Genomic DNA, 24,461 nt, shown 5'->3' with positions numbered 1-24,461 from the left:
GCTACACATACAGAAAAGCACAAAGCATAAATTTCTTTTCAGCAATTTCACAATTTTTAGTAAACTTGTTTTTAACTCTTTATAGTTTGTGTCCAGTGTTAGAGAGCCAGATTCCATATCACCAGGTTACGTTTAATGAAAAAGCATTACATGGTGAGTCAGAAAACCCAAGTTCACATTCACTTTTTACTAGTAATACATTAGGCAAATTGCTTTACCTGAGCCTCGCTTTTCTCATCTGTAAAATGGGGATAGTAACAGTTATACCTCAGGATCATTATTAGACTCAAACAGATAGTGGGCATAAATCACAATGTTCCACGTCTCTATATCTCTGCACACATCCTGTATGGCCAAGCCCTTTGCCTCCTGGTGAAGTCTTACGCATCCTTCTCAGGACTTAGCTCAAACAGCACAGTCTCTAGGAACCATTCCCAACCATCCCTTGAGGGGACTATTCCTGCAGTAGGTGCTCCCATACTATGTGGTAGTCTGCTCTTATTAAAGCACTGAGGATCCTCAACAAAAACTTTATTGTACAACTCTTCCCCTGCAAAGACTGATGGCTTCCTGTGGGAAGGGAAGGTTCTTACTGCCTATAGTGCCTAATACATAAGGCTGCTTAACAATGTTAGTTGAATTGAACTGAATTTAGAAAAAAAAAGTTAGAATATTAACATGGTCATTCCAGGAATCAGAGGTGGATATCACATAGTCTTTCATACATATAAAACTAAAGTCTTGTTAATTTTTCTGCAAGGAACAAGTATTATTCAAATAACAAAGAACAAAACAAAAATCCTGCATTTTCACTGCAGAAAAGATATAAATAATTTAAATATGGAACAAAAAGTATTTACTGAGTGCCAATTATGTGCACAGGATGTAATAAATAATAAACACTGAGAAAATAAATGCTGCACATATCATTCTTTTAACAAACATTTATTGTGCCTACTAAGTGCTGTATACAGAGTTCAAGCCCTCGTGTGCACTGGAGGACACGTGCATGCACATGCTCAGAGCTATGGATAGGACAGTGTGAGCAGTGCGTGACAGACACATGTGCAGGGAGGGCACATCATCCACCTGGAGGAAGGAATGCCTGAGCTGAGTCTTAAAGGATGAGCAGGAGTTAGCCAGGTGAATGGGAAAAGAGGCACAGAGAGAAGGGACAGAATGACCAATAAATATTTGATGGGCAAATGAAATATGAAATAAATTGTGTTTTATAGTTCAATACAATGACAGATTTGGGAAATGTATTTAAAATGTCTTGGTTCATTTTTTTAATGACATAAAACTCATGAAATAGTTTCAGTTCCCAATTCACTGCCTTAGGCAGTGTTTCAGCTGCCCTTCTACTTTGTATATTCCCAGACTTTGAACCACCATATTAACTAAAAAAATTAATATGAGTGATTCTAAATTGTTTTATTTTTATGGACAGACTATATATATGGTAGGCATAGTCCTCAGGCCATAGATGTCCACATTATTGTCATTATCTATTAGGCCTCACTGCAGACTCTGGGGCACAGTCTTTTAGATTTCCACAGACATGCTGGTATTTTCCTTTTCCAAAGGTTAACAATTATTCAAATAAGTAATTGTCACCTATTTAAAATTAGTAGAAAGCTTTTAGCTCTACTGTGCCAATGCAAACTGTTCAAGTAAGATTCCTGTTACACCTTGACCTTCATGTGCCTGGTTAATCCACAGTGCTGGAAACACTGGTGAGGCTATTGCTGGCATGAGCAGTTTCAACAACAGAGCATCAAGAAAGAAGTCCACAGTGCAAAGAGGTTAGTGACTCCTAAAGAAACAGAAACTCATCTTAATCTCATATGTCAGGTTGCTTTCTGTTGCATAAATTGGGCTAAGACCAGATCTAGCCTACTGATGTGCCTAATTCTATTAACAGGTCTGATGACATCAAAACCTGCTGTCAGTCTCAGGACTTAAAAATGAACCACAAAGCTACCAAGACTTTGTTCTTTTGACAAAAGCTTTTGTTAGGTACATCTATTCATCACCTAGCTTCAGTGAAATGGCCATTCTCATTTTATCTATACTCATACCCATTCCCCTCCCATCCATCCCTATTTAATCCTAGATATCATATGATTTCATCTATAAATATTTTTAAAAATAATGAATAAATCACTACTATTACACTCTATGACACCTTCCTTAATCACACGGATAGAACTGGTTTCTTCCCTTCTTTGAACTGCCTATATTAGTTGATATATACTTATTAGCTAACCTAAGTTTCCACACGTGTATGTTTTAGCTGTGAACAACATGAAGGAAGTGACTGTATTTTCATAAATCTTTTAACTTTTTTCATGATCTACCACACTGGTTTGGTTTTTTTTTTTTTTTTTTTTCCAGACAGAGTCTTACACTGTGGCCCTTGTAGCTCGCTGCAACCTCAAACTCCTGGGCTGAAGGGATCCTCACGCCTCACGCCTCCGGAGTAGCTATGACTACAGGCGCGCACCACTATGCCTGGCTAATTTTTTTATTTTGTAGAGATGGGGCCTCATTATGTTGTCCAAGCTGGTCTTAAACTCCTGACCTCAAGCAATTCCCCCACCTCAGCTTCCCAAAGTGCTGGGATTACAGGCATGAGCCACTGCACCTGGCCTGCCACACTGTCTTATAGAAAGCAGACATATATGCACTGATTAGCACATTTAATAAAAGGACTGTGTTATATGAAAAAAAGAGTGGGTAAACTTTTGAGGTCAAATTTGATATCCACATCCTAGGAAAATGCCAAATATGAATACAAAATGTAAAATCATGTATTTGTGATAGTTCCTAATTTCAAAGAGTGTATTTCCAAAGATAGTTCTAAGCTACATAGTTACCTCTTTGCCTTTCTTCCCTCTCCCTTCCTCAACTTTCATCTGAGATCTAAAATATAAATGATTCTTAGAGAAAAAAACAGAAATATGAACTCTTTGAATCAAGAACTATGTCTTGTTCATCCTTTAACCCGATAGTACCTGACAGGTACTAATTGCTTAAGAAATAGTTGTTTAATGAATACATATGTTTTTGGTATTTCCACAACTACCTTCCACAATTTCTTCAGAGTCATCCACAAAAAATTCCTTTAAGGGAGGCCTTTTGGGTCGTTTCAGAGTGTTGAGCAGTTGCTGGATTTTTGTGGATACTCTGCTATTGACAGGAACACCTATAAGGAAAAGAAATGGTAAGTTACAATTCATTGATTATAAGGGTATTTTAGTTCCTCAATTTCCTCAGGAGCTTTTATTTCTACTGATGTTTGGCCTTTGCCCACACAGTCTCATTCTATTTCAGTTGGGCCAAATAGGTACAAGTACGTACGTGACAAGTTTTATGACCATAGAGGACAAATATGGTGCTATTATTAATATATTGCTTAAAGATTTCACCTAATCTCCCTTTTCTCTTGTAAGATTCTTTTCTTTACTATACTCAGTTTTTTGTTCAACATAGGTTTTGGAAGTACTAAGTTTGAACAAGGGTCAATGCCGCCACTGCGCAAGCTGTGGAAAGAGGGCATTCAGGATGACTTGCCAACTACAACATGGTTCTGCAGCTACTAGGCCATTCAGTCAGGAGCTACTGTGTATAACTTGAATTTTCCCAGTTTACTTTATAATCCTTAGTTAGCTACCAAAAAGAACTTCTTACCATCAGCTGTATCCATAAGGCTGGACCTGTTGGATCCTTTGTGCATGCCTTTAACTATCCCCGAGGGGGGCAGGTCAATATTTGCTGGGCGTATTGAGGAAGATGAGGAGGAGGAAGAGGTAGTTGTAGTGACATCAGGGGGAGCACAGAAATTCTCTAAGAGGGGAGAAAACAAAGTTTAGAATTATATTACATTAGCAGCAAAACTAAGAACCTTCAAATCTTTGTTAACAAGGAAGAAAACTACATAAATAGGGCATTAACTCTTATAAAACAACCTTTTAATTCAAATTCTACTAGCAAGATTTAATGAGAAAAGTTAAGTTAGGGTATACCAGCTTTTCGAACTTATTTTCAAGGCTTGGGTACCCTTAGCAAGACCAAATCACATATCTAATGTTATTCTAGTCTCTTAAACATTTCTTCATGATTCCATGGTTTATCTAGAATCTATCCCCTTCCATTGAAGACCAAAATAATGTCTTGGAAGTGGGTCAGACTGCTCATTTCCAGATTAACATATAAACTGCCATGTGAGTTGTATTTAACTCACACTCGTTTTGAGCCCTGGGCCTCGTGAAGCATATGTAACTCACACATCTCTTTACCTTGGGAGTCAATATGTTATAATTAATATTGACTGTTTAGTTAGTTAGTTTATTTATTTATTTTTTTGAGACAGAATCTCGCTCCATTGCCTGGGCTAGAGTGCCGTGGCATCAAGCCTAGCTCATAGCAATCTCAAATTCCTGAGCTCAAGCGATCCTCCTGCCTCAGCCTCCCAAGTAGCTAGGACTATAGGTACTCACTCACCACCACAGCTAATTTTTTTTTTTATTTTTAGTAAAGACAGGGTCTCACTCTTACTCAGGCTGGTCTCAAACTCCTGACCTCAGGCGATCCTCCTGCCTCAGCCTCCCAGTGTGCTAGGATTACAGGCATGAACCACCACGCCCGGCCAATGTCAACAATTTAATTGCATATAATTCACACACAGAAAACAATAAAAAATAGCAAATTTGTCGTTAAATTAGAAAGGAGGATTTTGTTTTCGAAGTTTTTATTCTATATTTGTAATAAAACACCATTTTTTTTCTAGTGTGGCAATGTGTTAAAAAAACAAGTTAAAGCCCACTTCTAATTTTTATAAAATAACTCACAGGTAACTTGGATCTCCTTGACAGACAATCTTCTTCCCTTGCTCTAAGCAGAGATTAAATAGTATTATCTACTCTACTTCATGTAGGGATTCTTAACACAGAGAAACTGAATGATGTAAATTGGAAGAGATCCATTCAACAGGAATGTGTTACAAAAAACTTAGAAGAAAACATCTAGAGAAGTAAAAAGAAAATTAGAGGAAAGGAAAAATGTGATTTATAAGATTAATGAAAAGCCACTAAAAACTACGAAAAAGGAAAAAGTGTAACAACAATAATTTCTAAAATTAATTTGCAGGTAAGGTCTCTATGCCCCCAAACTCTGTAATTAACTATTTTAATAGTTTTTAAAGTTTTAAATATACTAGCACAAGTATATTGCAGTATACCTTTCTATAGGATAATGTGGTAACAAAATCATTAAAATGGACATTTTTATTTGACCCAGCAATTCAATTTATAGGAATACATCCTAAGGAAATAATCAGACAAATGCACAAGGTTTTATGTTCAAGTATGTTCAGTTTTTATAATAGCAAAAAACTGGATATTTAAATGTCCAAAATAGAGGAATGGTTAAATAAACCAAGGTAAAGAGTCATACAATGGTATGCCTTCAAACCATAAAAATGATAGCATAATTACAGTAATATAAAAGGTGTTCATGATACAGTATTAAGAAAAGCAGGTTATGAACATTATGTTTAAGATAATTTCATTTTTGTAAAATAAAAACTAAAATCCTACATATTCATATGTAAACAAACTCGAGAAGAGCATACACTAAAGTGTTATCCATAGGAGATAGGTTCATAGTTATTTTACTTTTCTTTCACCTGTATTTTTGAATTTTTCTATTAGGAACATCAATTACTTCTGTTAGAACAAACACCCAAAAAGCGGTAATGTTGGATAAAATGGTTTCTGTGAGTAACTGAACCAATAACTTTTCACAGCATAAGCACAAGCAATGAAAAATATGGTATCAGATGAAATCATCTCGTTAACAAAAATCCAGATAAAGTTAATTGGATATTAGGACATATTTTTAACAAGTGAAATTGTTCTCTTTTAGACAAATGTGGAAATAAAACTTCGCCAACCTCAGCTCTATTGCTTACCCTCCATAACAGAAGAGGCGGTGAATATGCACATCGGTCTCAGTGAATTACAGTGCAGAGCTAACGGTGCAGGACAAGTTATCAGCTGCCAGCACTTTGCATTTAGTGAGGGCATTCAGACCCTCAAGGTAGTTATTTTCTTCAAAAATGACAGCTATGAATTAAAAATTTTCTAAGTTTTTCTTTTTCAGAAATCAATTAATAGAATAAGGATATATATAAAGTGATAAAGAATGGTCACTGAAATGAAAATTAAGATACAAAAAAATACATTGACTGTCAAGAAAAAAGGGAAAAATATCACATATGTTAATATACACATCAGTGTAATTTGTACCAACCAATTAAGCAAAAGTAGAGATTTGAGCTATGTATCTTTATTTGCAGATGTCACAAATCTTAAACACACACACACATACACACACACACAAACATAAAGCAGAGCCAAGCAAAAGCTACACTGCACACAGCAGCATCAGCAGCAGGTAGCAGCTCACAGAGTACCAACATCCGCAGCCTGTACACTCCAGCTGTAGCAATATCACAGCAGCAAGGACAATAAATCCAGTCTTTATGCTAAAGACAAAAGGCCTCACTGATACTGGCTTTGTGTAGATTTTGCTCAGATTTAATGTTTTTTTCTGTTTGACAGAATATAGACAATGATCCTGGGAAAACCTAAGACGTTACATATTTTAACATCTTTTAATATATGGAATATTCTTCAACTGGGATAAACCCACACTAAGACTGGTCTTATATCCTGCAGCTTGAATATTGCTTATGGAAATAGCTATGGCTTCAGGTGGGCATACTATGCACCAATAATGCAGATGACACCTATTGTTCCTGCAACAAATGTATTGCTGGTGTTTCCTTCTTTGCCTCATTAACTGTTATGTTCTCTATGATTATTTTTTTAGACCACACTGAAAAATATAATACAAATTATAAACTATTTCCTGGACACTGGGAGCCAAATGGAACATAATTTGGGCTTTTTGGGTAGATCCAGCTCCTACCTATTCGAGTATTGGCAAATACATCAGCTAGAGACCCACTGGTTCCTTTGACCTCTCCATGGGACAGCGTAGAAGATGCGGATGAAGAAGTGGACGATCCCTGAATTGAACGGTTGATCCAGGACTCAGCATTCTGTAAGCTCTGTTGTAAGGCAGCAGAGAGCGCAGCTTGGCGTCTCAGAGAGCCCTCATCTTCAGAGGCCGAAGATGTGTCTGTGTGGAATTAAAAAAAAGAAGTTCTCGATCCTGCCTAGAACAGACTTTCACTTCTTGCTCATTGATCACACATTCAATTTTGACACCAGCAAAACATTCGAAATTCTTATGGTAGGTTAATATGTAAAGTTTCTCAAGAATCTCAAGAAAGGGTCTATGGACCAAAGCCTACAGAAATAAAATAGCCTAACTCCATAGTAATTTTAAGGTGTTTTTTTTTTAACCCTTTAAGAACATTTAAATGTCACTCACTGTTTTTCTGCTCTGAGTTTACTCAGTATCTAAATTCTTCTAGTTTATTTATGTTCGAATAATATTGACGTAGGCTGGGAGCGGTGGCTCACACCTGTAACCCTAGCACTCTGGGTGGCTGAGGCAGGAGGATCACTTGAGCCCAGGAGTTTGAGGTTGCAGTGAGCTATGATGATACCACTGCATTCTAGCCCAGGCAACAGAACAAGACCCTGTCTCAAAAAGAAAAAAAATAATATTGGTATGCTTATATATCTTCCTCAATCTCTGTATTGGAGAACCATGTGATAGGTTGCTGCACTAATTTTGTGACAAGTACTTATTAGTCTCTACTTAAAAGGAAAAGATCTTATTAGGGAGATATAAAAACTTATATGTCAACGAGTGACCTAGATGCTGGGGAACTGAAGTGGGTAAGAACTGGGCCTTAGCCTGGAGGCACTCATGGTTTTAGAAGAAAAGTCAGGTGGTCAGGGAGCACAGGTACGCTTTCTGAACATGATAGGAGAGTGTACAGTGTCCAGATTTCTTTCCTAATTTTCAGTCAGAGAAGAATTGTGAGAAATTCACTGATGTCTGTATTTAGCCTGGCTCTGACTTCAGAAAAATAGGCCTAAATTAGAAAAGCATGCTGAAAAAAAAATTCAACCAAATATAGGGAAGCAAAAGCCGAGGAAAACAGAAGTCAGGCATTTATTCCAGAGTTCTAAGCTTATGAGGCATACAGTTAAAGGGAGCATTTGGCTTGATGTGAGATAAATCCTTCTAAATGATTTTTGGGGGTTATAATTTATGGACTGAATTTCATTTAATTTTTAAAAATTAAACATCCTGCGGTTAGTCCTGCAGAACACTTTCCTCTAAACGCAGGTGAAACTGTAGGCTGGATGTCCTGCTTTGGTTCAAAGAACCAAAGAAATAACTAAAGGGACTGGAAAACCGCTAGCACCTCATAACGGGAACTTGAATCACAGAAGATTTAATCTAATCCAGAAGTCAAATTCTGCAGGCCCAGAGCAAGAGAAAAAAAATGACTATATTCTTGTTTCTTGCTCTGTACTACAGCCAACTTATTAGTTCATATTGAGGGAGATCTGAGGCCCAAGACGTTTCTTTCCTTTTCTTTTCTTTTTTTGACAGGGTTGTGCTCTGTCTCCAGGGCTAGTGTGCAGTGGTGTCATCACTACAACATCAAACTCCTGGGCTTAAGCGATCCTCCTGCCTCAGACTCCCCAAATGCTGAGATTACAGGTGCGCACCACCACTACTGGCCAATTTTTCTATTTTTAGTAGAGACAGGGTCTCGCTCGTGCTTAGGCTGGTCTCGAACTCCTGGCCTCAATCAATCCTTCCGCCTCAGCCTCCCAGAGTGCTAGGATTACAGGTATGAGCCATTGCACCTGGCCTGTTTTTGTTTTTTAATGTGCTATTATACATAACTACAATATGTGCTGGCAACTATGTCAGGTCCTGGGGATTCTGAAATGTACGAGTGCTCATGAGACAGTAAGTGCCCAAAAAAAGGCATAGTGTCTAGTACAGGAGACATATAAGTCCATAGACTATTTCAAATGAATACAACAGATGCTAAGAAATGGGAGTAAGCAAAGGGTTTCACAGGACAGGGATCAACCTCAGTCAGGGATTTCAAGCACTTCTGTGGAACGGAGCAAGGACTTTGAGGGATAAGGGGCAAAAATGAGGCTAGAGAGGTAAACAGGGACTAGATCCCTAAGAGATAAAGTGATAAGGCCATTAAAGGAGAAAGAGATCTATAATACAAAAAGGGATAAATAGAGGAAAATGTAAAGGAAAAAAGGTAACAGCATCTGTAACCCTTTAGAGAAAGCATTTTCTATAATTTTCAGAAAATATTCTAATGTTTCAATCTGTACTTTGGGAAGCAAAGATTCCTGTCTAGGAAAACATGCTAAAAAGAGTGGTGGTGGTAGGGCCCATTAGACAGGTGAATCTGACCCTAAGAATTAAGTATTTGCAAGGTAACTTATCTCAGGATCCCACAAAATCCAATGGATTTGCAGGCTGCCTTTACTGAATCATTCATTTTAATTTGTGTAAGTCTAAAATCTGAATAACCCAATTTTCAAAAGATATAAAACTAGTATTTTCATGATTAGGTTTATGGAAAAGTGGTTTCATTATGTTTCTATATTGGATCAATTATGTAATTAGACGTATTGTTTCAATTCAATTACCTAATTTGCCCGCCAGTCCTCCTCTGAGTGCTTAATGACTTACAACTGTGGAGCAGCTTAGTGTAGTGGAAAAAACATGGTTTTGGTGTCAGTCTTCCCTTCGAATTTTGGGATCCACCACTTAACAGCTATGTGACTTGGGGATAAAATTATCCATCCGAAAAGGTTGTTTGCTTGTTTATCCATTCAATAAATACCACTAAGCACTAAGAAGACACAGTCCCTACTCTTATAGGAGTTAAGAGTCTTTTTTTTTTATTTTATTTTATTTATTTATTTTTTGAGACACGGTCTTGCTCTGTCACCCCAGCTAGAGTGTCATGATGTAACTGTACCTCACTGCAACCTCAAATTCCTGGGCTTGAGCGATCCTCCAGCCCTAGCCTCCCAAGTAGCTGGGACTACAGGTGCGAGACACCAGCTACCACACCTGGCTAATTTTTCTATTTTTAGTAGAGACAGGGTCTTTCTCTTGCTCAGGCTGGTCTCGAACTTCTAACCCCAAGCGATATTCCTGCCTCAGCCTCCCAGAGTACTAGGATTACAGGCGTGAGCTACCACACCCGACAGACTTAGAGTCTTAATAGGAGTTCAGGGCAGACATCCAAGGAAGTGAGACCTAAACCAAGGCCTGCCAGGTAAGTAGGAATCAGTTATGAGGAGCATAGGGGCAGGGAGAGCAGAGTCAGGTAGAAGGGCCAGCATGCAAGAAAGCTTGGAGGGGATAGATAACAAGGCACATTTGAAGATCTTAACCTGAGACTAGCAGAAGCATAGGATGCAATATGCAGCACTGATAATAATGATGACGAGGCTGGGCAAGTAGGCAGTGCTGGGTTACTAAGAGCCTCGTGAGACATGCCAAGGAAACTAGTCTTCATTCTAATGACAGAGGGACACCATGAGTAAAGACAATAGATAGGAAGCATGCACAGCAGTGCCAGCCCACGGCAGCTGGCCAATAAACATTATTTCCCCTTCTCATTCCCAGAAGAATGGTTAAAAGCGGTGTTTATTTGGTTTTGATTTGCAATAGCATATGAAATTTTCCCTAAGAATAATTTAAATGGCAACTTTCTTCCTGTAAACATGAAGGGAAAGATGATAGAAATTGATTAAAGGTTGGCAGAAGAAAAAAATACTATGCCAATCACACAACCTGAGAAATGAGGCGCTTGCTATGCATAAACCCTCCCTATGCTAGCTTACAGACACAAAGCTGGCTGGGCAAGGCTTAAAAGATGACCACATGGCTAAGTTTACATAAAATGTAAGCAGTGCTCTGGGACTCTATCTTTTTAAAAATCAAAACAGGGTCCTTAAATTTCATTTTTTTTTTTTTAAGCCATTGTCACACAGGAAATTGCTAGGGATTTGTAGAAATTTCGCCAAGATTAAATTAATATTAATAGAAATAACGTTATTTTCTTCCTGATTCTGCACTGGTTAACATGAATTCACAACTGTTAATCCCAAAGTCCCTTGCCCAAGTTCTTGTATATGATGAATATAATATGTCTACATAACAGACAACAATTTTGAAAACATAGTTTGCTCTTTGGTTTATAATTTGGGGTGATTTAACACAGTATCATTTAATACTGGTCACTAGACGCCTACAATCCATTTATAACCAATTAGGCAACATATAAACAATTAGTTTATTGATTTTAAGGGAAGAAAGTGCTGAATTTACTAACTTCTTAACTGCTGTAGCACTTTTATTCTTTAGCCATATGTGGAAATGATTCTTCTTAGTGGAAAACATTACATAAAAATGTTTTTGAAAAATTTAGATACTGTATCATTTATCCATTCCACTCCTGTGTATTTACCCAAGAGAAACAAAAGCATATGTCTATACAAAGACTTGTACATGAATGTTCACAGGAGCTTTATTTGTAATAGCTAAAAATGGGAAACGATGCAAATGTCCATAAACAAATGAATGCATAAACAAACTGCAGTATATCCACATAATGGAACACTACTCCACAGTAAAAGGGAATGATCTACTGTTGTGATTTACACAACAACATGTATGAACCTCAAAGTAATTATGCTGAGTGAAAGAAGCCAGGCCTCCCCCTTGCAAAAAAAAAAGTAGTAGTAAAACTGTATGATTCTATTTATATAAAATTCTAGAAAACACAAGCTAAGGTGTAGTGACAAAAAACAGATCAAATGGTTAGAGGGTAGGGATGGGGATGGGGAGAAGTGGGAGGGAGGCATTAGGAAGAAATGTTAGGGGGGGTGATGGATACATTCATTATCTTAATTGTGGTGATAGTTTCATGATTGTGCTATGTCAAAACTTAAATATGTGCTGTTTTATTATGTCAATTATAATTCAATAAAGCTGTAAAAAAAAACCCCTAATTTTTATACCTTTATTTGTGGGGGTAAAAATTATGCCCTTGGTGAAAGGATAGTAACATCTGAAAATCAGTCTCCCAGACAGATATTGTGTAAGCTGAACAAGTTCCTGGAAAGACAGTGATTGACACTGGGTTCATACAGCTGATACAAAATTAGGCCCAAATTTTAGCTTAGAACAGGTAAGTCAAGATTCACTGAAGTGAAGATCTCCTTCTAACAACCACTACAAAATATGTCACCTAAAGTGATTGCCAAGTTGGAGCTTCAAAGAACAAATAAATCAAACAACCACCAGGACAGTTAATGTATAATCTGGAGCCCATGGAGAGAAGTGTGTGTGCTTGGATGGGATGGGGTGGTGTCAAGCAGGAAAGCGTCATTTTCTTTCGCTTTGGTAGATCAGGGGAGTTTAGGACTTCCAGAAATACCTTCAAGAGAGGCAAAGGAAGTTTCTATGCAGGCCAGGGAAAGTTTGAAGTTTAAGAAAGAAAATCTTTAGAGACCCAAGACGGGGCAGCCTAGGAATAAAACCATGTATAGAAGAGTAAAAGGTTAGTTCTGCAAGCAAGCCAACCTGAACCCACCTTGGGCTACAAATTCTGAGCAGTTTAATCTAACACTAAACTTAACTAGTGTGAGCACCGATTCACCAGACCAGGGTTCGGGAGAATTTTATAACTACCCAAGAAAATTTCAGCATCCTATGATAATCTGTGTGTACAGAGAGCTAGCTGGGGACTGAAAAACTGGTCCAAGAGCCTAAGTGGCAGGAGGTCCAGGAGTTGCCTGACAAACTGGAATACTTCTGAGGAGAAGGGGTACTCACCATTAATAATTACCCCAGGGCATTCTACCTACAATGTATCTCAACTGTTTTTCTAGGTATTTTCAAACATCTATGAAAAAACAGCTTATAAAACTAATTAATATTATAAATAATATTGGTATCAGATGACAATTTTTCTCGTGTATTGCCCATTTGAAAGTTAGATCAAATATGCAGCAATTGTTAAAGCTCCAAAATTAACCATAAAATATTTACTAGAATGAAGGGCAATACGCCAAGTGTTTTAAGGAATGGGCTTTTAAAGTCAGATTGCTCTGGATTTAGATCTTAGCTTAGCCACCAATAGCTGTTAAGCAAATCAGATCTTAGGGGTCTTAATTCTGCTCTTTGTTGTTTTCTTTCAGCTGTCACTCATGGTAAATTATTTCCACTAGTGTTTTTATTTCTTAGCTCACGTTCAGTGGATCTTTCTCTGTGGGAATCCCGAGTCCCTGGTTGAGGGTATATCCTTTCAGGAGACCATTTGTGCCCCAGGGTTATCATCAGCCTAAGATCACTTTTTAATGTTAGTTCTTACCAGGGAAGTAGTGAAACTCAAACCTTGTACCCACTGACCACAAACTATCAGGGAAGTCCCTGCCCCAGTTATCCCAAGATAAGGCACAAGGCAAGCTTTCTCAACATCTTCTTGTGCTGACAGGTTAATTTTTTCTAATTCACTCTTCTGCTGAAGATGTAAGTCCCTCCAGAGATCTTTACACCAGCTTTCAACCTTATATTGGTCCAAGATTTTATTATTTCAATTAAAATTTAGATCCCTTGTTTACTGCCTCTTCTCCTCCAGGGCAGCCAAAATAAGCACCATCTTACCAGTCTGATTTTCAGTGTTCACCATTCTCTCTCTTGCTCCTGTATGTATTTAAAAGAAAGCTGGTTATATTTTATCCAGCATTTTTACAGGGAAATTTTCTTTCCCCCATGTGTCCAGGAGAGAATTTTCAGATTCTAATTGACTACACATCTAAAAACAGAAGTCTGAGCAAGTTATTGAGTCTCTTGAAACCTAGTTTCTCATCTGTAAAATAGGGCAGAGGATTGTTGAGAGTACTAAAAATTAAAAAATATATTAAGCACTTAGCCCTTTGGCTGGTACACTGAGAGTACTTAAATGGTAACAATAAAATTACTCTTATTGGCAAACCTTAAATTTTACAATCAGCTATTGAAATAAACAAATTCAACCTGATAGAGTGGGTTTTTATTGTGCTTTGGCTTAAGGAACTTTGAATATTCATTAATCTCCTAAGTAATTGTGGATCACTGCTCATAACCCATACCAATAATGAAAGTATGCTATTGAAATGATCCAAATCAATTAATTAGAGCACATTTATTAAGGTTCGATTTGCCAACTCGGTTTACTTTGTGGTTTTGAATAAAATTATAATATTTAGGAAAAACTCCCTAAATTGGTAATTCAGCAGGTATTCTCTTCAAAGTTCAAATTAACTGATACCTGTTTTGGGCTATAAGCACTCAGAAGGCAATAGCTATTTGTTTGGAAAAATAGCCATACCAGTACCATGTACACATGAGTATCTATTAGGTAAAGAGGATTTCCTAAACATGACACTTTAGTAAAGTAACAAACACAGCCAAGAAGATTGAGTCTGATACCTAATTGCTGTTTGACCTGGGGCAAATCACTTAGTGACTGTGAACCTGTTTATTTCCCCATCTCTAAAGAAATCTGCCTCTCCTACTTTAATGAGTACTCATGAGGAACAAATGAGGCAGGGAGCCAGTGGTATGTGATTTTGCATAGTGTAATGTATTATAATTCCATAAAGCATTGTTAAAGTATGTTAAAAGTATAACAATATCTCAGTCTGTTTGTGGGCATTATTTTCATAAATAGAAATACAAAGAGGTAAATTTCTCCTTGTCTTCTGGCCCTTTGAATTACTATAGCCACTCTCAACCAGGGCCCTGTAAGAGACAGACATCTAAATTTAAGCTTCATTCTATCCAAGCCAGCTGAAATAGCTTATTGTGCTTTAGGGTCAATATGTGGTCTATTTGGTCATCTGTGCACCCTCAGAATGTAGCAAAGGGTAAGTCCACAAGGGTGCAGAAAAAGCTTAGAGGGAAAAAATATATGCTGTAGTTTTTGCATTGTGTTTTTCCGTATGAATGAGTAATAGTGTTACACAAAGAACCCCTACAAAGAAAGAGCTGAGGTAATCGCCTCATGACATTAGTAATGATTTCAGCACATAAAGGGAACTGGATGGCAGTAATTCAAGCAGTCTAAAAGACTCTGGAAAGGCCACAGGCACTAAAAGAACCGTAGACTGCTGATTGCTACCAGTTTAGAGAGCTTAAATTTTCCAATCCAAAAGACAGAAATTAGTGTACATACCAATAAGCAAATTTTAAGTTGATTGACATCTTATTATTTGAGAGTGATTTATGAACAAAAGACAAATTATTTCCCATGCCAACTATTTACCATATTTTCCAGACTATATACTATAAATAAAGCCAAGATTTATGACATATTTTACTCCTTAATTTCTTTCTATTAAATCCCTCCAAAAGTAGCTTTAAATTTTCATAAGTTCAGTAATTCAAACAGTTATGTGTTGAGTGTCTCCCAACGAAGTTGACTGGCTAGTACACTCTAGAAGTTATCCCAGAAACTATGTGCACACAGGACAGGCAGCACAGGCGGAATGAGGGCCTTGACCTGAAATGTGCTTCATGATTTATGGCATGACATCTCAGATAGTGTACAAAGGAAGACACAACTAAAATATTGTGAATTAGCTTAATTTTTTCCTGCAAGAGTGGCATAACTTTTAAACATCCCTTTTATAGTTGGTCAGAAGCTGATTTTTCAAAACCAACCTATAACAAGCAATAATTAATGTCAATTCTCTTCTTCCCCATCCCTTGAATGCAGCCTCAGTATTCTAAACTTCAGTGTTTCAGGGGCTGTCAGAGTAGATATGCAAGATAAAACCTGTTTGGCATCCCTGAGTTAGGCTGTAACAGGTTCTGGGAGATACTGACTAGGATTAAACTGTAATAGGAATAGGAAACAGTCAAGTCTCTAAACTCTCAGAAGCTTGGAGAGAATGGAATCTGAATCATAATGTGGGAATAACAAATTCCGAACCCCCAAAATGAAAGGTGCTAATGGAGGCCTTAGGATATAGTTCTTCCCACATTCCCTCACTGGAGTGAAGTATTTGTCCTAGGTGTGTGCGTAACTGTTGAATGAGGCATCAAGATCTATTCCATGTGGCAGCCGTGTGAGAAATCACTATGTAGGGCGCACTCAATGTTTCCCCTTGTTGAGAGAGAATTCCTCTTCTATTTTGACAGCACAGATGTCCCTAACAGCACATGAAGGCTTCTCAGAAACTAGTCAGAGATCCCCAGGAGATAAACGGACAGGGAACCTTTTTATTACTCTACTCTGCTGAATACAGGTCTTAGGAGAAAGGATCCAATCTTTGTACCCATGAAATTATTAAAACACGTAAAGTGATCAAGAACATTATGCCCCCATCTTCAAGGCTGCAGACAGAGGAGAACATTAGTTTTTAGAGATACAGAGGCCTATATAGTGAATTCCAAAGGACTATAGTCTCATTCAACAATGAACAGTGACAATTTGTTTCTAGAGTTGGTAAATTCCCCTCAGGCAGTGACTTTTGGTAAAAGGGATAAAAAAGGCTTCCACTCCTCAGCATTCTCAAGATCCTTTGCTGCACTCTCACATTTAACCTGAAGCCATCAGAGCAGCCTATTTACTGTCAATCTACATTTCTTTGACATAGTTTTGGAGAGGATTGTTTCTAAGAACTACATGTCACATTGCTCCTTACCCTTTGCCATTTACTGCGATTGAACCCTTGGCCACACTGCAGCGGAATCTGCCAACGAGGAATAGCTGCTAAACTGAGAGCCCCCTTTGTCCATGAGGACCCAACTTGTGCTGTACTGATGCGGAAGGGAAACCATCCAAGATTTTGAATGAGTAGGTTTGAAGTATGTACCATTATAGGAACAAAATGTTTTATTATGATGGTCTGCTAGAGGTATCCTGTGTTACATTTTGAGAAACACTTGAAGCCACAGAGCTATTTCTCTTTCAAACATATTGACACCACAGATGTGAAGAAAAAAAGCACACACAGTTAATGAGCCCACAGCATACCCAAATGCTCTAAGAAATTAGCCAAAACCTAAGAGAAAACTATTCATATGAAAATGGATCAGTGAATAGGATCAGTACAAATAGCTCAACAACTTGATAGCTGTCAATAAAAGTCAACCAAAACAATTCAACCTTCCTAGGAATCGCCCCAAAGACATGGTAAGTAGACCATGTCTTTTGTCTGTTAGACCAAAACAGTATGGGGAAATTTTTTGCCAATTATTTCCTTGCCAGTAACATGACAGTAGACCCTATATTGAGGCTCTGAAATAGATTTACTATGTTTAGTCTCAGAGGCCTATATCAAGATCTTGTCTGGAACCTGATCAAAAAAAACGTTTTTTAAGGTTTTTAAAAACTTAAGGAAATATTCTGATCAGACAAGACAATTTAAGGTTGTTTCCAGTTATTCCTCAAATATGAAGTAAAATTTACTTTAGGAGGAGTAAGGATTCCAAGTGTAGTGAACAGGGATGGGATAAAGATACCTAGCTCCCACTGATCTTATGACCTCTATTATAAAAAGTAGATTCTTAAAAATATATAAATGTACATAGAATATATTAACACACACATTAACACACTTATATACATTTTCATATCGATTCCAACTTTGTATGACTGCTGTCTCATAATCCTTAATGACAAAAGTTAGTAAGTCCAACTACTCCTATGCCTGCTGCAAAGATGAAGAATCCAGTTCAGGAGTATAAATGAGTTAAATGTATGTACAGGTCATAATTTGGGTGACAATGAAAATAGCTACTTAAACACAGCAGGATTTTGGCCTAAGCTTTGGCTGGTATTCATTTATAACTACATGAGTTTGGAGGTTACATCAAGGAAATGCTAGAAATTCAGCATTTTTTAAAAATAAATAATTTTACTCTTAAGGCTCCTTTTTGTGTGTTGTTTACAGAGTGACAGGGAAGAGAGTTCTGGCTCTTACCTCATAACAGAGAAAGCAGAACTTATTTCAGGAACATCAAGGTAGCAACTGTCAGAGAGAAAAAGTTCTCATAAACCTACCAGGAGGCGTGCAGGCATCTGCAGGAGACTGGACAAATGTGGATCGTCTTTTGGTTGGCATGGGCAAAGCCATCTTCTGTTCTTTATGCTTTGCCAGTGCAGCTTGAACTGCTTCCGTGTGGATATCTGAAAAATTAAACATTTGCATTTATTAGCTCCTGGCTCTTGAAGTGTTTGCCACCGTGGGCTGAACTATCACAGTTTCAATTGTTAAAAAAGGTAAAAGAAGTATTTAGATGATTTTCATTTATCATTTGATTTAGACCAATTAAAAATAAAAATCAAAAAAATAGAAACAAAAGAATTCAAGGACAATTTTACAGAGGAGGAAAATAAAGACCAGAATGACTATGTGACTGCTTAAAATACCAAAGAGTTGACAGACATGTGGGGGTAGGGAGGTAGAGAGAGAATACAGAGTCTAACATGCATCTGTGCCAGGCAGGGAACTCTGCCTCTAAATGGAATGAGTGCTGTGCAGGTGCCTGGAGAACACTCATTATTTTTCAAGAAAAGAAGCTTAGGATTTGCTTAACTGTCTGAAAGAAAACTTGGTTGAGACCCCTCAGTTCTATGGCACAGGAACAGAAGGACTGATTTTGATCTAGAAAAACACAAGGGCAGATGTTACTTGTTTGCCACTTAGGGCACAAATGAATTCAGCTCTCTACTTGAATGTCGAATAGGAATGGCAAAAATCAACATATCCAAACAGAGCTCTTGATTCTCCACCACCTCCTCAAAACACTCTATAGTTCTACAAAATAGGATCATACTGTACACAGTATTTTGTATTCCGCTTTTTAAAAAAACTTACAAAAAATCCTTCTCAGGTAAATAACCACTGAGGTAGCTTCCTAGTTCACAAAAAACAATTTCCTCTCGTTTAGGAATAGGTTCAATCCACATGTGTCCTTCCATGCCTCTCTGTTTTATATAAATGTATTCTTAGAAGATCTAGACTAATTAGATCCCTTTTTTGAAATTTAAACTCTGAGTCAAGGAACTGCAGGTCCTGGAGTTGAGTCACTTTAATAACAGTGTCCTAGAAAGAAAAAAGATCTTTGAACTTCAAGGTTGAGATCCTCAGAGTTATTTCTCCCTTACTAGGGATTTCTCATCTATTCCTTTTGCTTCTATGACCTGCTCCAGCTGCTAAAGGTAGCCTAAGTCGGTCTCTGTTTCCGGCAAAAAAAAAAAAAAAAACAAACCCACAAAACTTCTAGAAACATCTCATTCTGTAAATATAGACCTACAACATAATTTTAAAGGGCTGCATAGTATTCCACTGTATAAATGTGCCCTAAGTTGTTTAAGCAGCCCCTTATTATCAGAGATTAGCTTGTTTCCAATATTTTGCTACAATTCATAGCAACTATTCATAGCAAGAATAATTCAGTATTTCTACCTTAACATATCTAATTATTTCCTCAGCATTAATTCCAACAATTGCTGAGATCAAAGTATAATACTTCTTTTCCCAGGAATACTTTTCAATATGTATTTCCTAAGAACAAGTCTCCTTCTCCTACATAATCTCACTACATTTATCAAAATCCAGAAATTCAACATTGACACAAACTATTATCTAACCCACAATCCATATTCCAATTTAGCCAATTGTCCCAATAATGTCCTTTACAGTTTCTTTCCCCCTTTTTTCCTGATCCAGGATCTAATGCAGGATATCACATCATTATATTTAGTTGTTCTGCCTCTTTGTTCTCCTATAATTTGGAAGTTTCCCAGCCTTACTTTGTCCTTTATTATTCTGACATTTTTGTACAGGCTAGTTATTTTATAAAATCCCCTTTAATTTTGGTTTATTTGGTATTTCCTCAATCATTTCAGGTTATGCATTTTAACAGGAATACCACAGAAGTAATATGTCCTTCTCAAAACGTGATTTCAGGATGCATCTGCCCCATTACTGATGATGTAAGTTTGATGATGTTATGAGACTATGTTAACATTATATACATCATTAACTTTCACACACTAGTTTTAGCATCCATTGCTGATTCTTGGCTAAAGCAGTTATTATTATAACAGTCACAATATGGTGATTTCATAACTCCATCATTTTTTCCATATTTATTAGTTGGCATTTATTATAAGAAAAAGCTGGCTGGGCATTGTGGCTCATGCTTGTAATCCTAGCACTCTGGGAGGCGAAAGTGGGAGGATTGCTTGAGCTCAGGAGTTCGAAACCAGCCTGAGCAAGAGAGAGACCTGTCTCTTCTACAAATGGAAAAATTAGCTCGGCATTGTGGTGTGTGCCTATAGTCCCAGCTACTTTGGAGGCTGAGGCAGGAGGATCGCTTCAGCCCAGGAGTTTGAAGTTGCAGTGAGTTGTGATGATGCCACTGCACTCTAGCTGGGATGACAGAGTGAGACCCTGTCTCAAAAAAAAAAAAAAAAAAAGCTTTCCTTTCTCCCCATTTATTTATATCATCATGGATCTGATACTCATTTTATTCCATGACTATTCTGTTTCCATCATTATTTATTTTGATGCTCACATTATTCCAGATTTGGCCATCAGGAGTCCCCCAAACTGGATCTTACATTCTTTTGACAGTCTCATGAGTTTGAGCAGTTGTTTTATGGCATAAGACGTTCCATGCTCATCTAATACTTTCCCTACTCCAGCTCTGGAATTATACATTTCTTCAAGGAGCCTGGGCTCCTTTTAGTGAAGAATAAATGGTATTCATTCTAAATAAATGGTATTTAGAAATCAAGATCTTAGAACTAGGGGTATTCAGTGCTACTGGGGTGACTATTCTAAACCCTTTCAGTGGATAAAGGAATATAAACACACATATTCATGCACATACAGCTATACCTATTTCTAACTATATCTATATTAAAAATGGTTAGTACATACTAATACCTCCACTTCCAATTCAACGTCATTGTAGTTAACCCCTTTCCACTTGTAATTCCACTCCATAGTAAGAAACCTGGTTCAAAATATTCTCAATATATTCTACTCATTCACTCAATCCTACAATACACAGAAAATAGTTACAAAATTGCTATCTTACACCAATATGAAAAATAAATATTTTAACTAGAGTTCAATATTAGTTTGCAGTCTTTTTGTCTTCAGATGGAGGGCATATATTAATAGTTAAAGTACTGTGTTCAAAAGCTATGTGAGTTAGTTCTCATCCTTCCCTGCTTTGGTTTGGTTATATTATTCATATAGTTAGGTTCATTTTGTTTGTTTGTTTATATTCTGTAAGTCTCTCCCAACCTTGCTGATTAAACATTAATAAGATTCTAAAAGTCAAAACTATACCAAAAAGTAAACTTAAAGAAGTGTCACTACTCCAACAATCATTTCTGCCTGAATTAGGTAACTTAACTCTTTAGGTATTAGTTTATCCTTCCTATACATAAATACACAAACACATACACACACACACACACACACACACACACACATATTTTTGCAAAAATAAGCAGACGTGCATTTTTTCATTTCTCCATCTTTCATATACGAAAGGTAGCATATTATACATCTTTTGCACTTTCCTTTTTCTACTTAACAATATATCCTGGAAATCATTCTCTAACAGCTACTAAAGATCTTTATTCCTTTGTATAGCTGCATAGTTTTCCATAGTATACTACAGTTTATTCAACTACAACCCTATGTTTGGACATGTGTTTCCAGTATTTTACAATTACTAAAAATACTGCAACAAATAGCCTTATGTAAATATATTTTTATACTAATGAGGTATATCTTCAAAGTAAATTCCTGTAAGTGAGACCCCTAAACCAAAAAGCGAATACTTTAAAAATTTTGTTACATCTTCAAAATTCTCTTTCAAGAGTTTTTACCATACCATACCATACCAGCAATGTATAGGCGTGCCTGTTTCCCACAGCCTCATCTCCAGAGTATGTTGTCTGCGTTTTGACTGTTGCCAACTCGATAGCTGAGAATTGGTATTTCAGCACAGTTTTGTGTCTTTTGTTGTTGTTTTAGAGACAGTGTTTCACTCTGTTACCCAGGATGGAATGCAGTGGCACAATCATAAATCACTGTAACCTCAAACTCCTGGGCTCAAGTGATCCTTCTGCTTCAGCCTCCCGAGCACCTGAGATTACAAGCATGCCACCATGCCCAGCTAACTTTTCTTATTTTTTTGTAGAGACAGGGGTCTCACTGTGTTGCCCAGGCTTGTCTTGAACTTTCTGGCCTCAAGCAATCCTCTTGCCTCAGCCTCTCAAAGTGTTGGGATTACAAGCATGAACCACCATGGCCTCATTATACTTTTAATTTGCATTTCTTTTATCATTAGTGAGATTAAACATCTTTACAGAGGATTTAGAGACTATTTTATGTTGTTTCTTTTTAAGTAAAATCGATGTTAATTTCGCTTGATCATTTTTTCTATTGTGCTTCTGTGTTTATTTTCCCTTAATTTTTAAGTGTTCTTATATAAGAGAAACCAGCCCTTTATCTATGAGATATGTTAAAAATATTTTCTTTCAGATTTTGTCTTTTGGCATTATTTTTTAACCATGCGCAAGTTTTTAAAAATTGTTATAGAAGAAAGATCTCAAATTACCAATCTATCTACAACTCAAGAAATCAAAGAAAGAACAATCTAAACCCAAAGTTAGCAGAAGGAAAAAAGTAATACAGATTAGAGCAGAATTAAATGAAATAGAGAACAGAAAAATATGGGGGAAAATCAACAAGAGTTTGTTTTTTGAGAATATCAACAAAATGGACAAACCTTTAGCAAAATTAACTAAGAAAAAAAAGACTCAAATAACTAAAATAAGGAATGAAAAAGGAGATATTACAACTGATAACAGAAATAAAAACTATAAGAGACTACTATGAATAATTATATGCCAACAAATTGGATAAACTACAAAAAAAATCAATAAAGTCTTAGAAACATATAACCTACCAAGACTGAATCCTGAAGAAATAGACAATGTAAACAGAAATAACTAGTAAGGAGACTGAATCAGTAACCAGAAGTCTCCAACAAACAAAAGCCCAGGACCTGACAGTTTCACTGGAGAATTCTACCAAACATTTAAAGAAGAATTAACCCCAATCTTCCTCAAACTATTCCAGAAAACTGAACAGGAGGTAATGCTTCCAAACTTATTTACATTTTATAAGGCCAGTACTACCTTGGTACACAATCCAGTCAAAGATATCATAAGAGAGGGAAAAAAAAAAAAAAACTACAGATCTATATCCCTGATGCAAATCAATGCAAAAAATCTCAAACAAAATACAGCACTGGCAAACCAAATTGAACAGCACATTAGAAGAATTATATACCACTACCAGGTGGGATTTATTCCTGGGATGCAAAGATGGCTCAATATACAAAAATCAGTAAATGTAGTTAATAATACAGTAGTCCCCTCTTATCCACAGTTTTGCTTTCTACAGTTTCAGTTACTGTGGTCAACCATGGTCTGAAAATATTAAATGGAAATTCCATACGAAAAAGATGTTTTAAATTGTACTCCATTCTGAATAACGTAATGAAATCTCCCACCCACTCCATCTTGCCTGGGACATGTCAGTAACCTAGTAGCCATCTTGGTTATCAGATCAAAAAAACATAATTCTTATTATGTATGGGATTCGGTATTATCTGCGGCTTCAGGCACCCAAGGGGGATCTTACAACATATCCACCCACCTTGGATAAGGAGGGACTACTGTACACACTACATTAACAGAACCAAGGACAAAAATCACTGGATCCTTTCAATTGATACAGAAAAAAATACTCAACACCCTTTCCTGATAAACACTCAAAAAACCAGGAATAGAAGGAAACTGTCTCAACATAATAAGGTCATATATGAAAAACCCACAGCTAATATCATACTTAATGGTGAAAATCTGAAAGCTTTTCCTCCAAAATCAGGAACAAGACAAGGATGTACACTCTTAACACTTCTATTCAACAACGTACTGGAAGTAGTAGCCAGAGCCACCAGGCAACAAAAGGAAATAAAAGGCAACCAAATTGGGAAGGAAGAAGTAAACTGATCTCTGTTAGAATTAATAAACAAATTCAGCAAAGTTGGGGGATACAAAATCAACACTCAAAAATCAGTTGTGTTTCTATACATTAACAATAAACCACCTGAAAAGAAAATTAAGAAACTAATGCTACTTAAAATAGCATCAAAAAGAATAAAGTACTTAGAAATAAACTCAACCAAGGAGGCAGAAGACCTGTACATTAAAAACTATTAGTTTATTAAGTATGAAATATCTGATTTCCCTAAGTACTAAGTTAGACAGTTGATATCCCTGATATTTCACTTTGACACTTCTTTTTTTAATTTTTATT

General features: G+C 36.8%; 1 protein-coding gene across 1 annotated transcript in view; it reads right to left on the bottom strand.

Annotated features, from left to right (window-relative positions):
* Positions 1–24,461, bottom strand: part of DIP2B (DIP2 disco-interacting protein 2 homolog B (Drosophila)) — a 150,864-nt gene that overhangs the window by 71,814 nt on the left and 54,589 nt on the right. The window contains exons 3-6 of the mRNA XM_012650134.1: positions 18,104–18,229; positions 6,997–7,209; positions 3,694–3,849; positions 3,089–3,208 (exon numbers count right to left, since the gene is read on the bottom strand). Of these exons, the coding sequence (XP_012505588.1) occupies positions 3,089–3,208; positions 3,694–3,849; positions 6,997–7,209; positions 18,104–18,176 (562 nt within the window). The 5' untranslated portion in view covers positions 18,177–18,229. The remainder of the gene's footprint in view (positions 1–3,088; positions 3,209–3,693; positions 3,850–6,996; positions 7,210–18,103; positions 18,230–24,461) is intronic.

This window comes from Propithecus coquereli, unplaced genomic scaffold, assembly GCF_000956105.1.
Source record: "Propithecus coquereli isolate 6110/MARCELLA unplaced genomic scaffold, Pcoq_1.0 Scaffold111, whole genome shotgun sequence".
NCBI lineage: Eukaryota > Metazoa > Chordata > Mammalia > Primates > Indriidae > Propithecus > Propithecus coquereli.
This window is presented reverse-complemented; position numbering and strand designations above follow the sequence as displayed.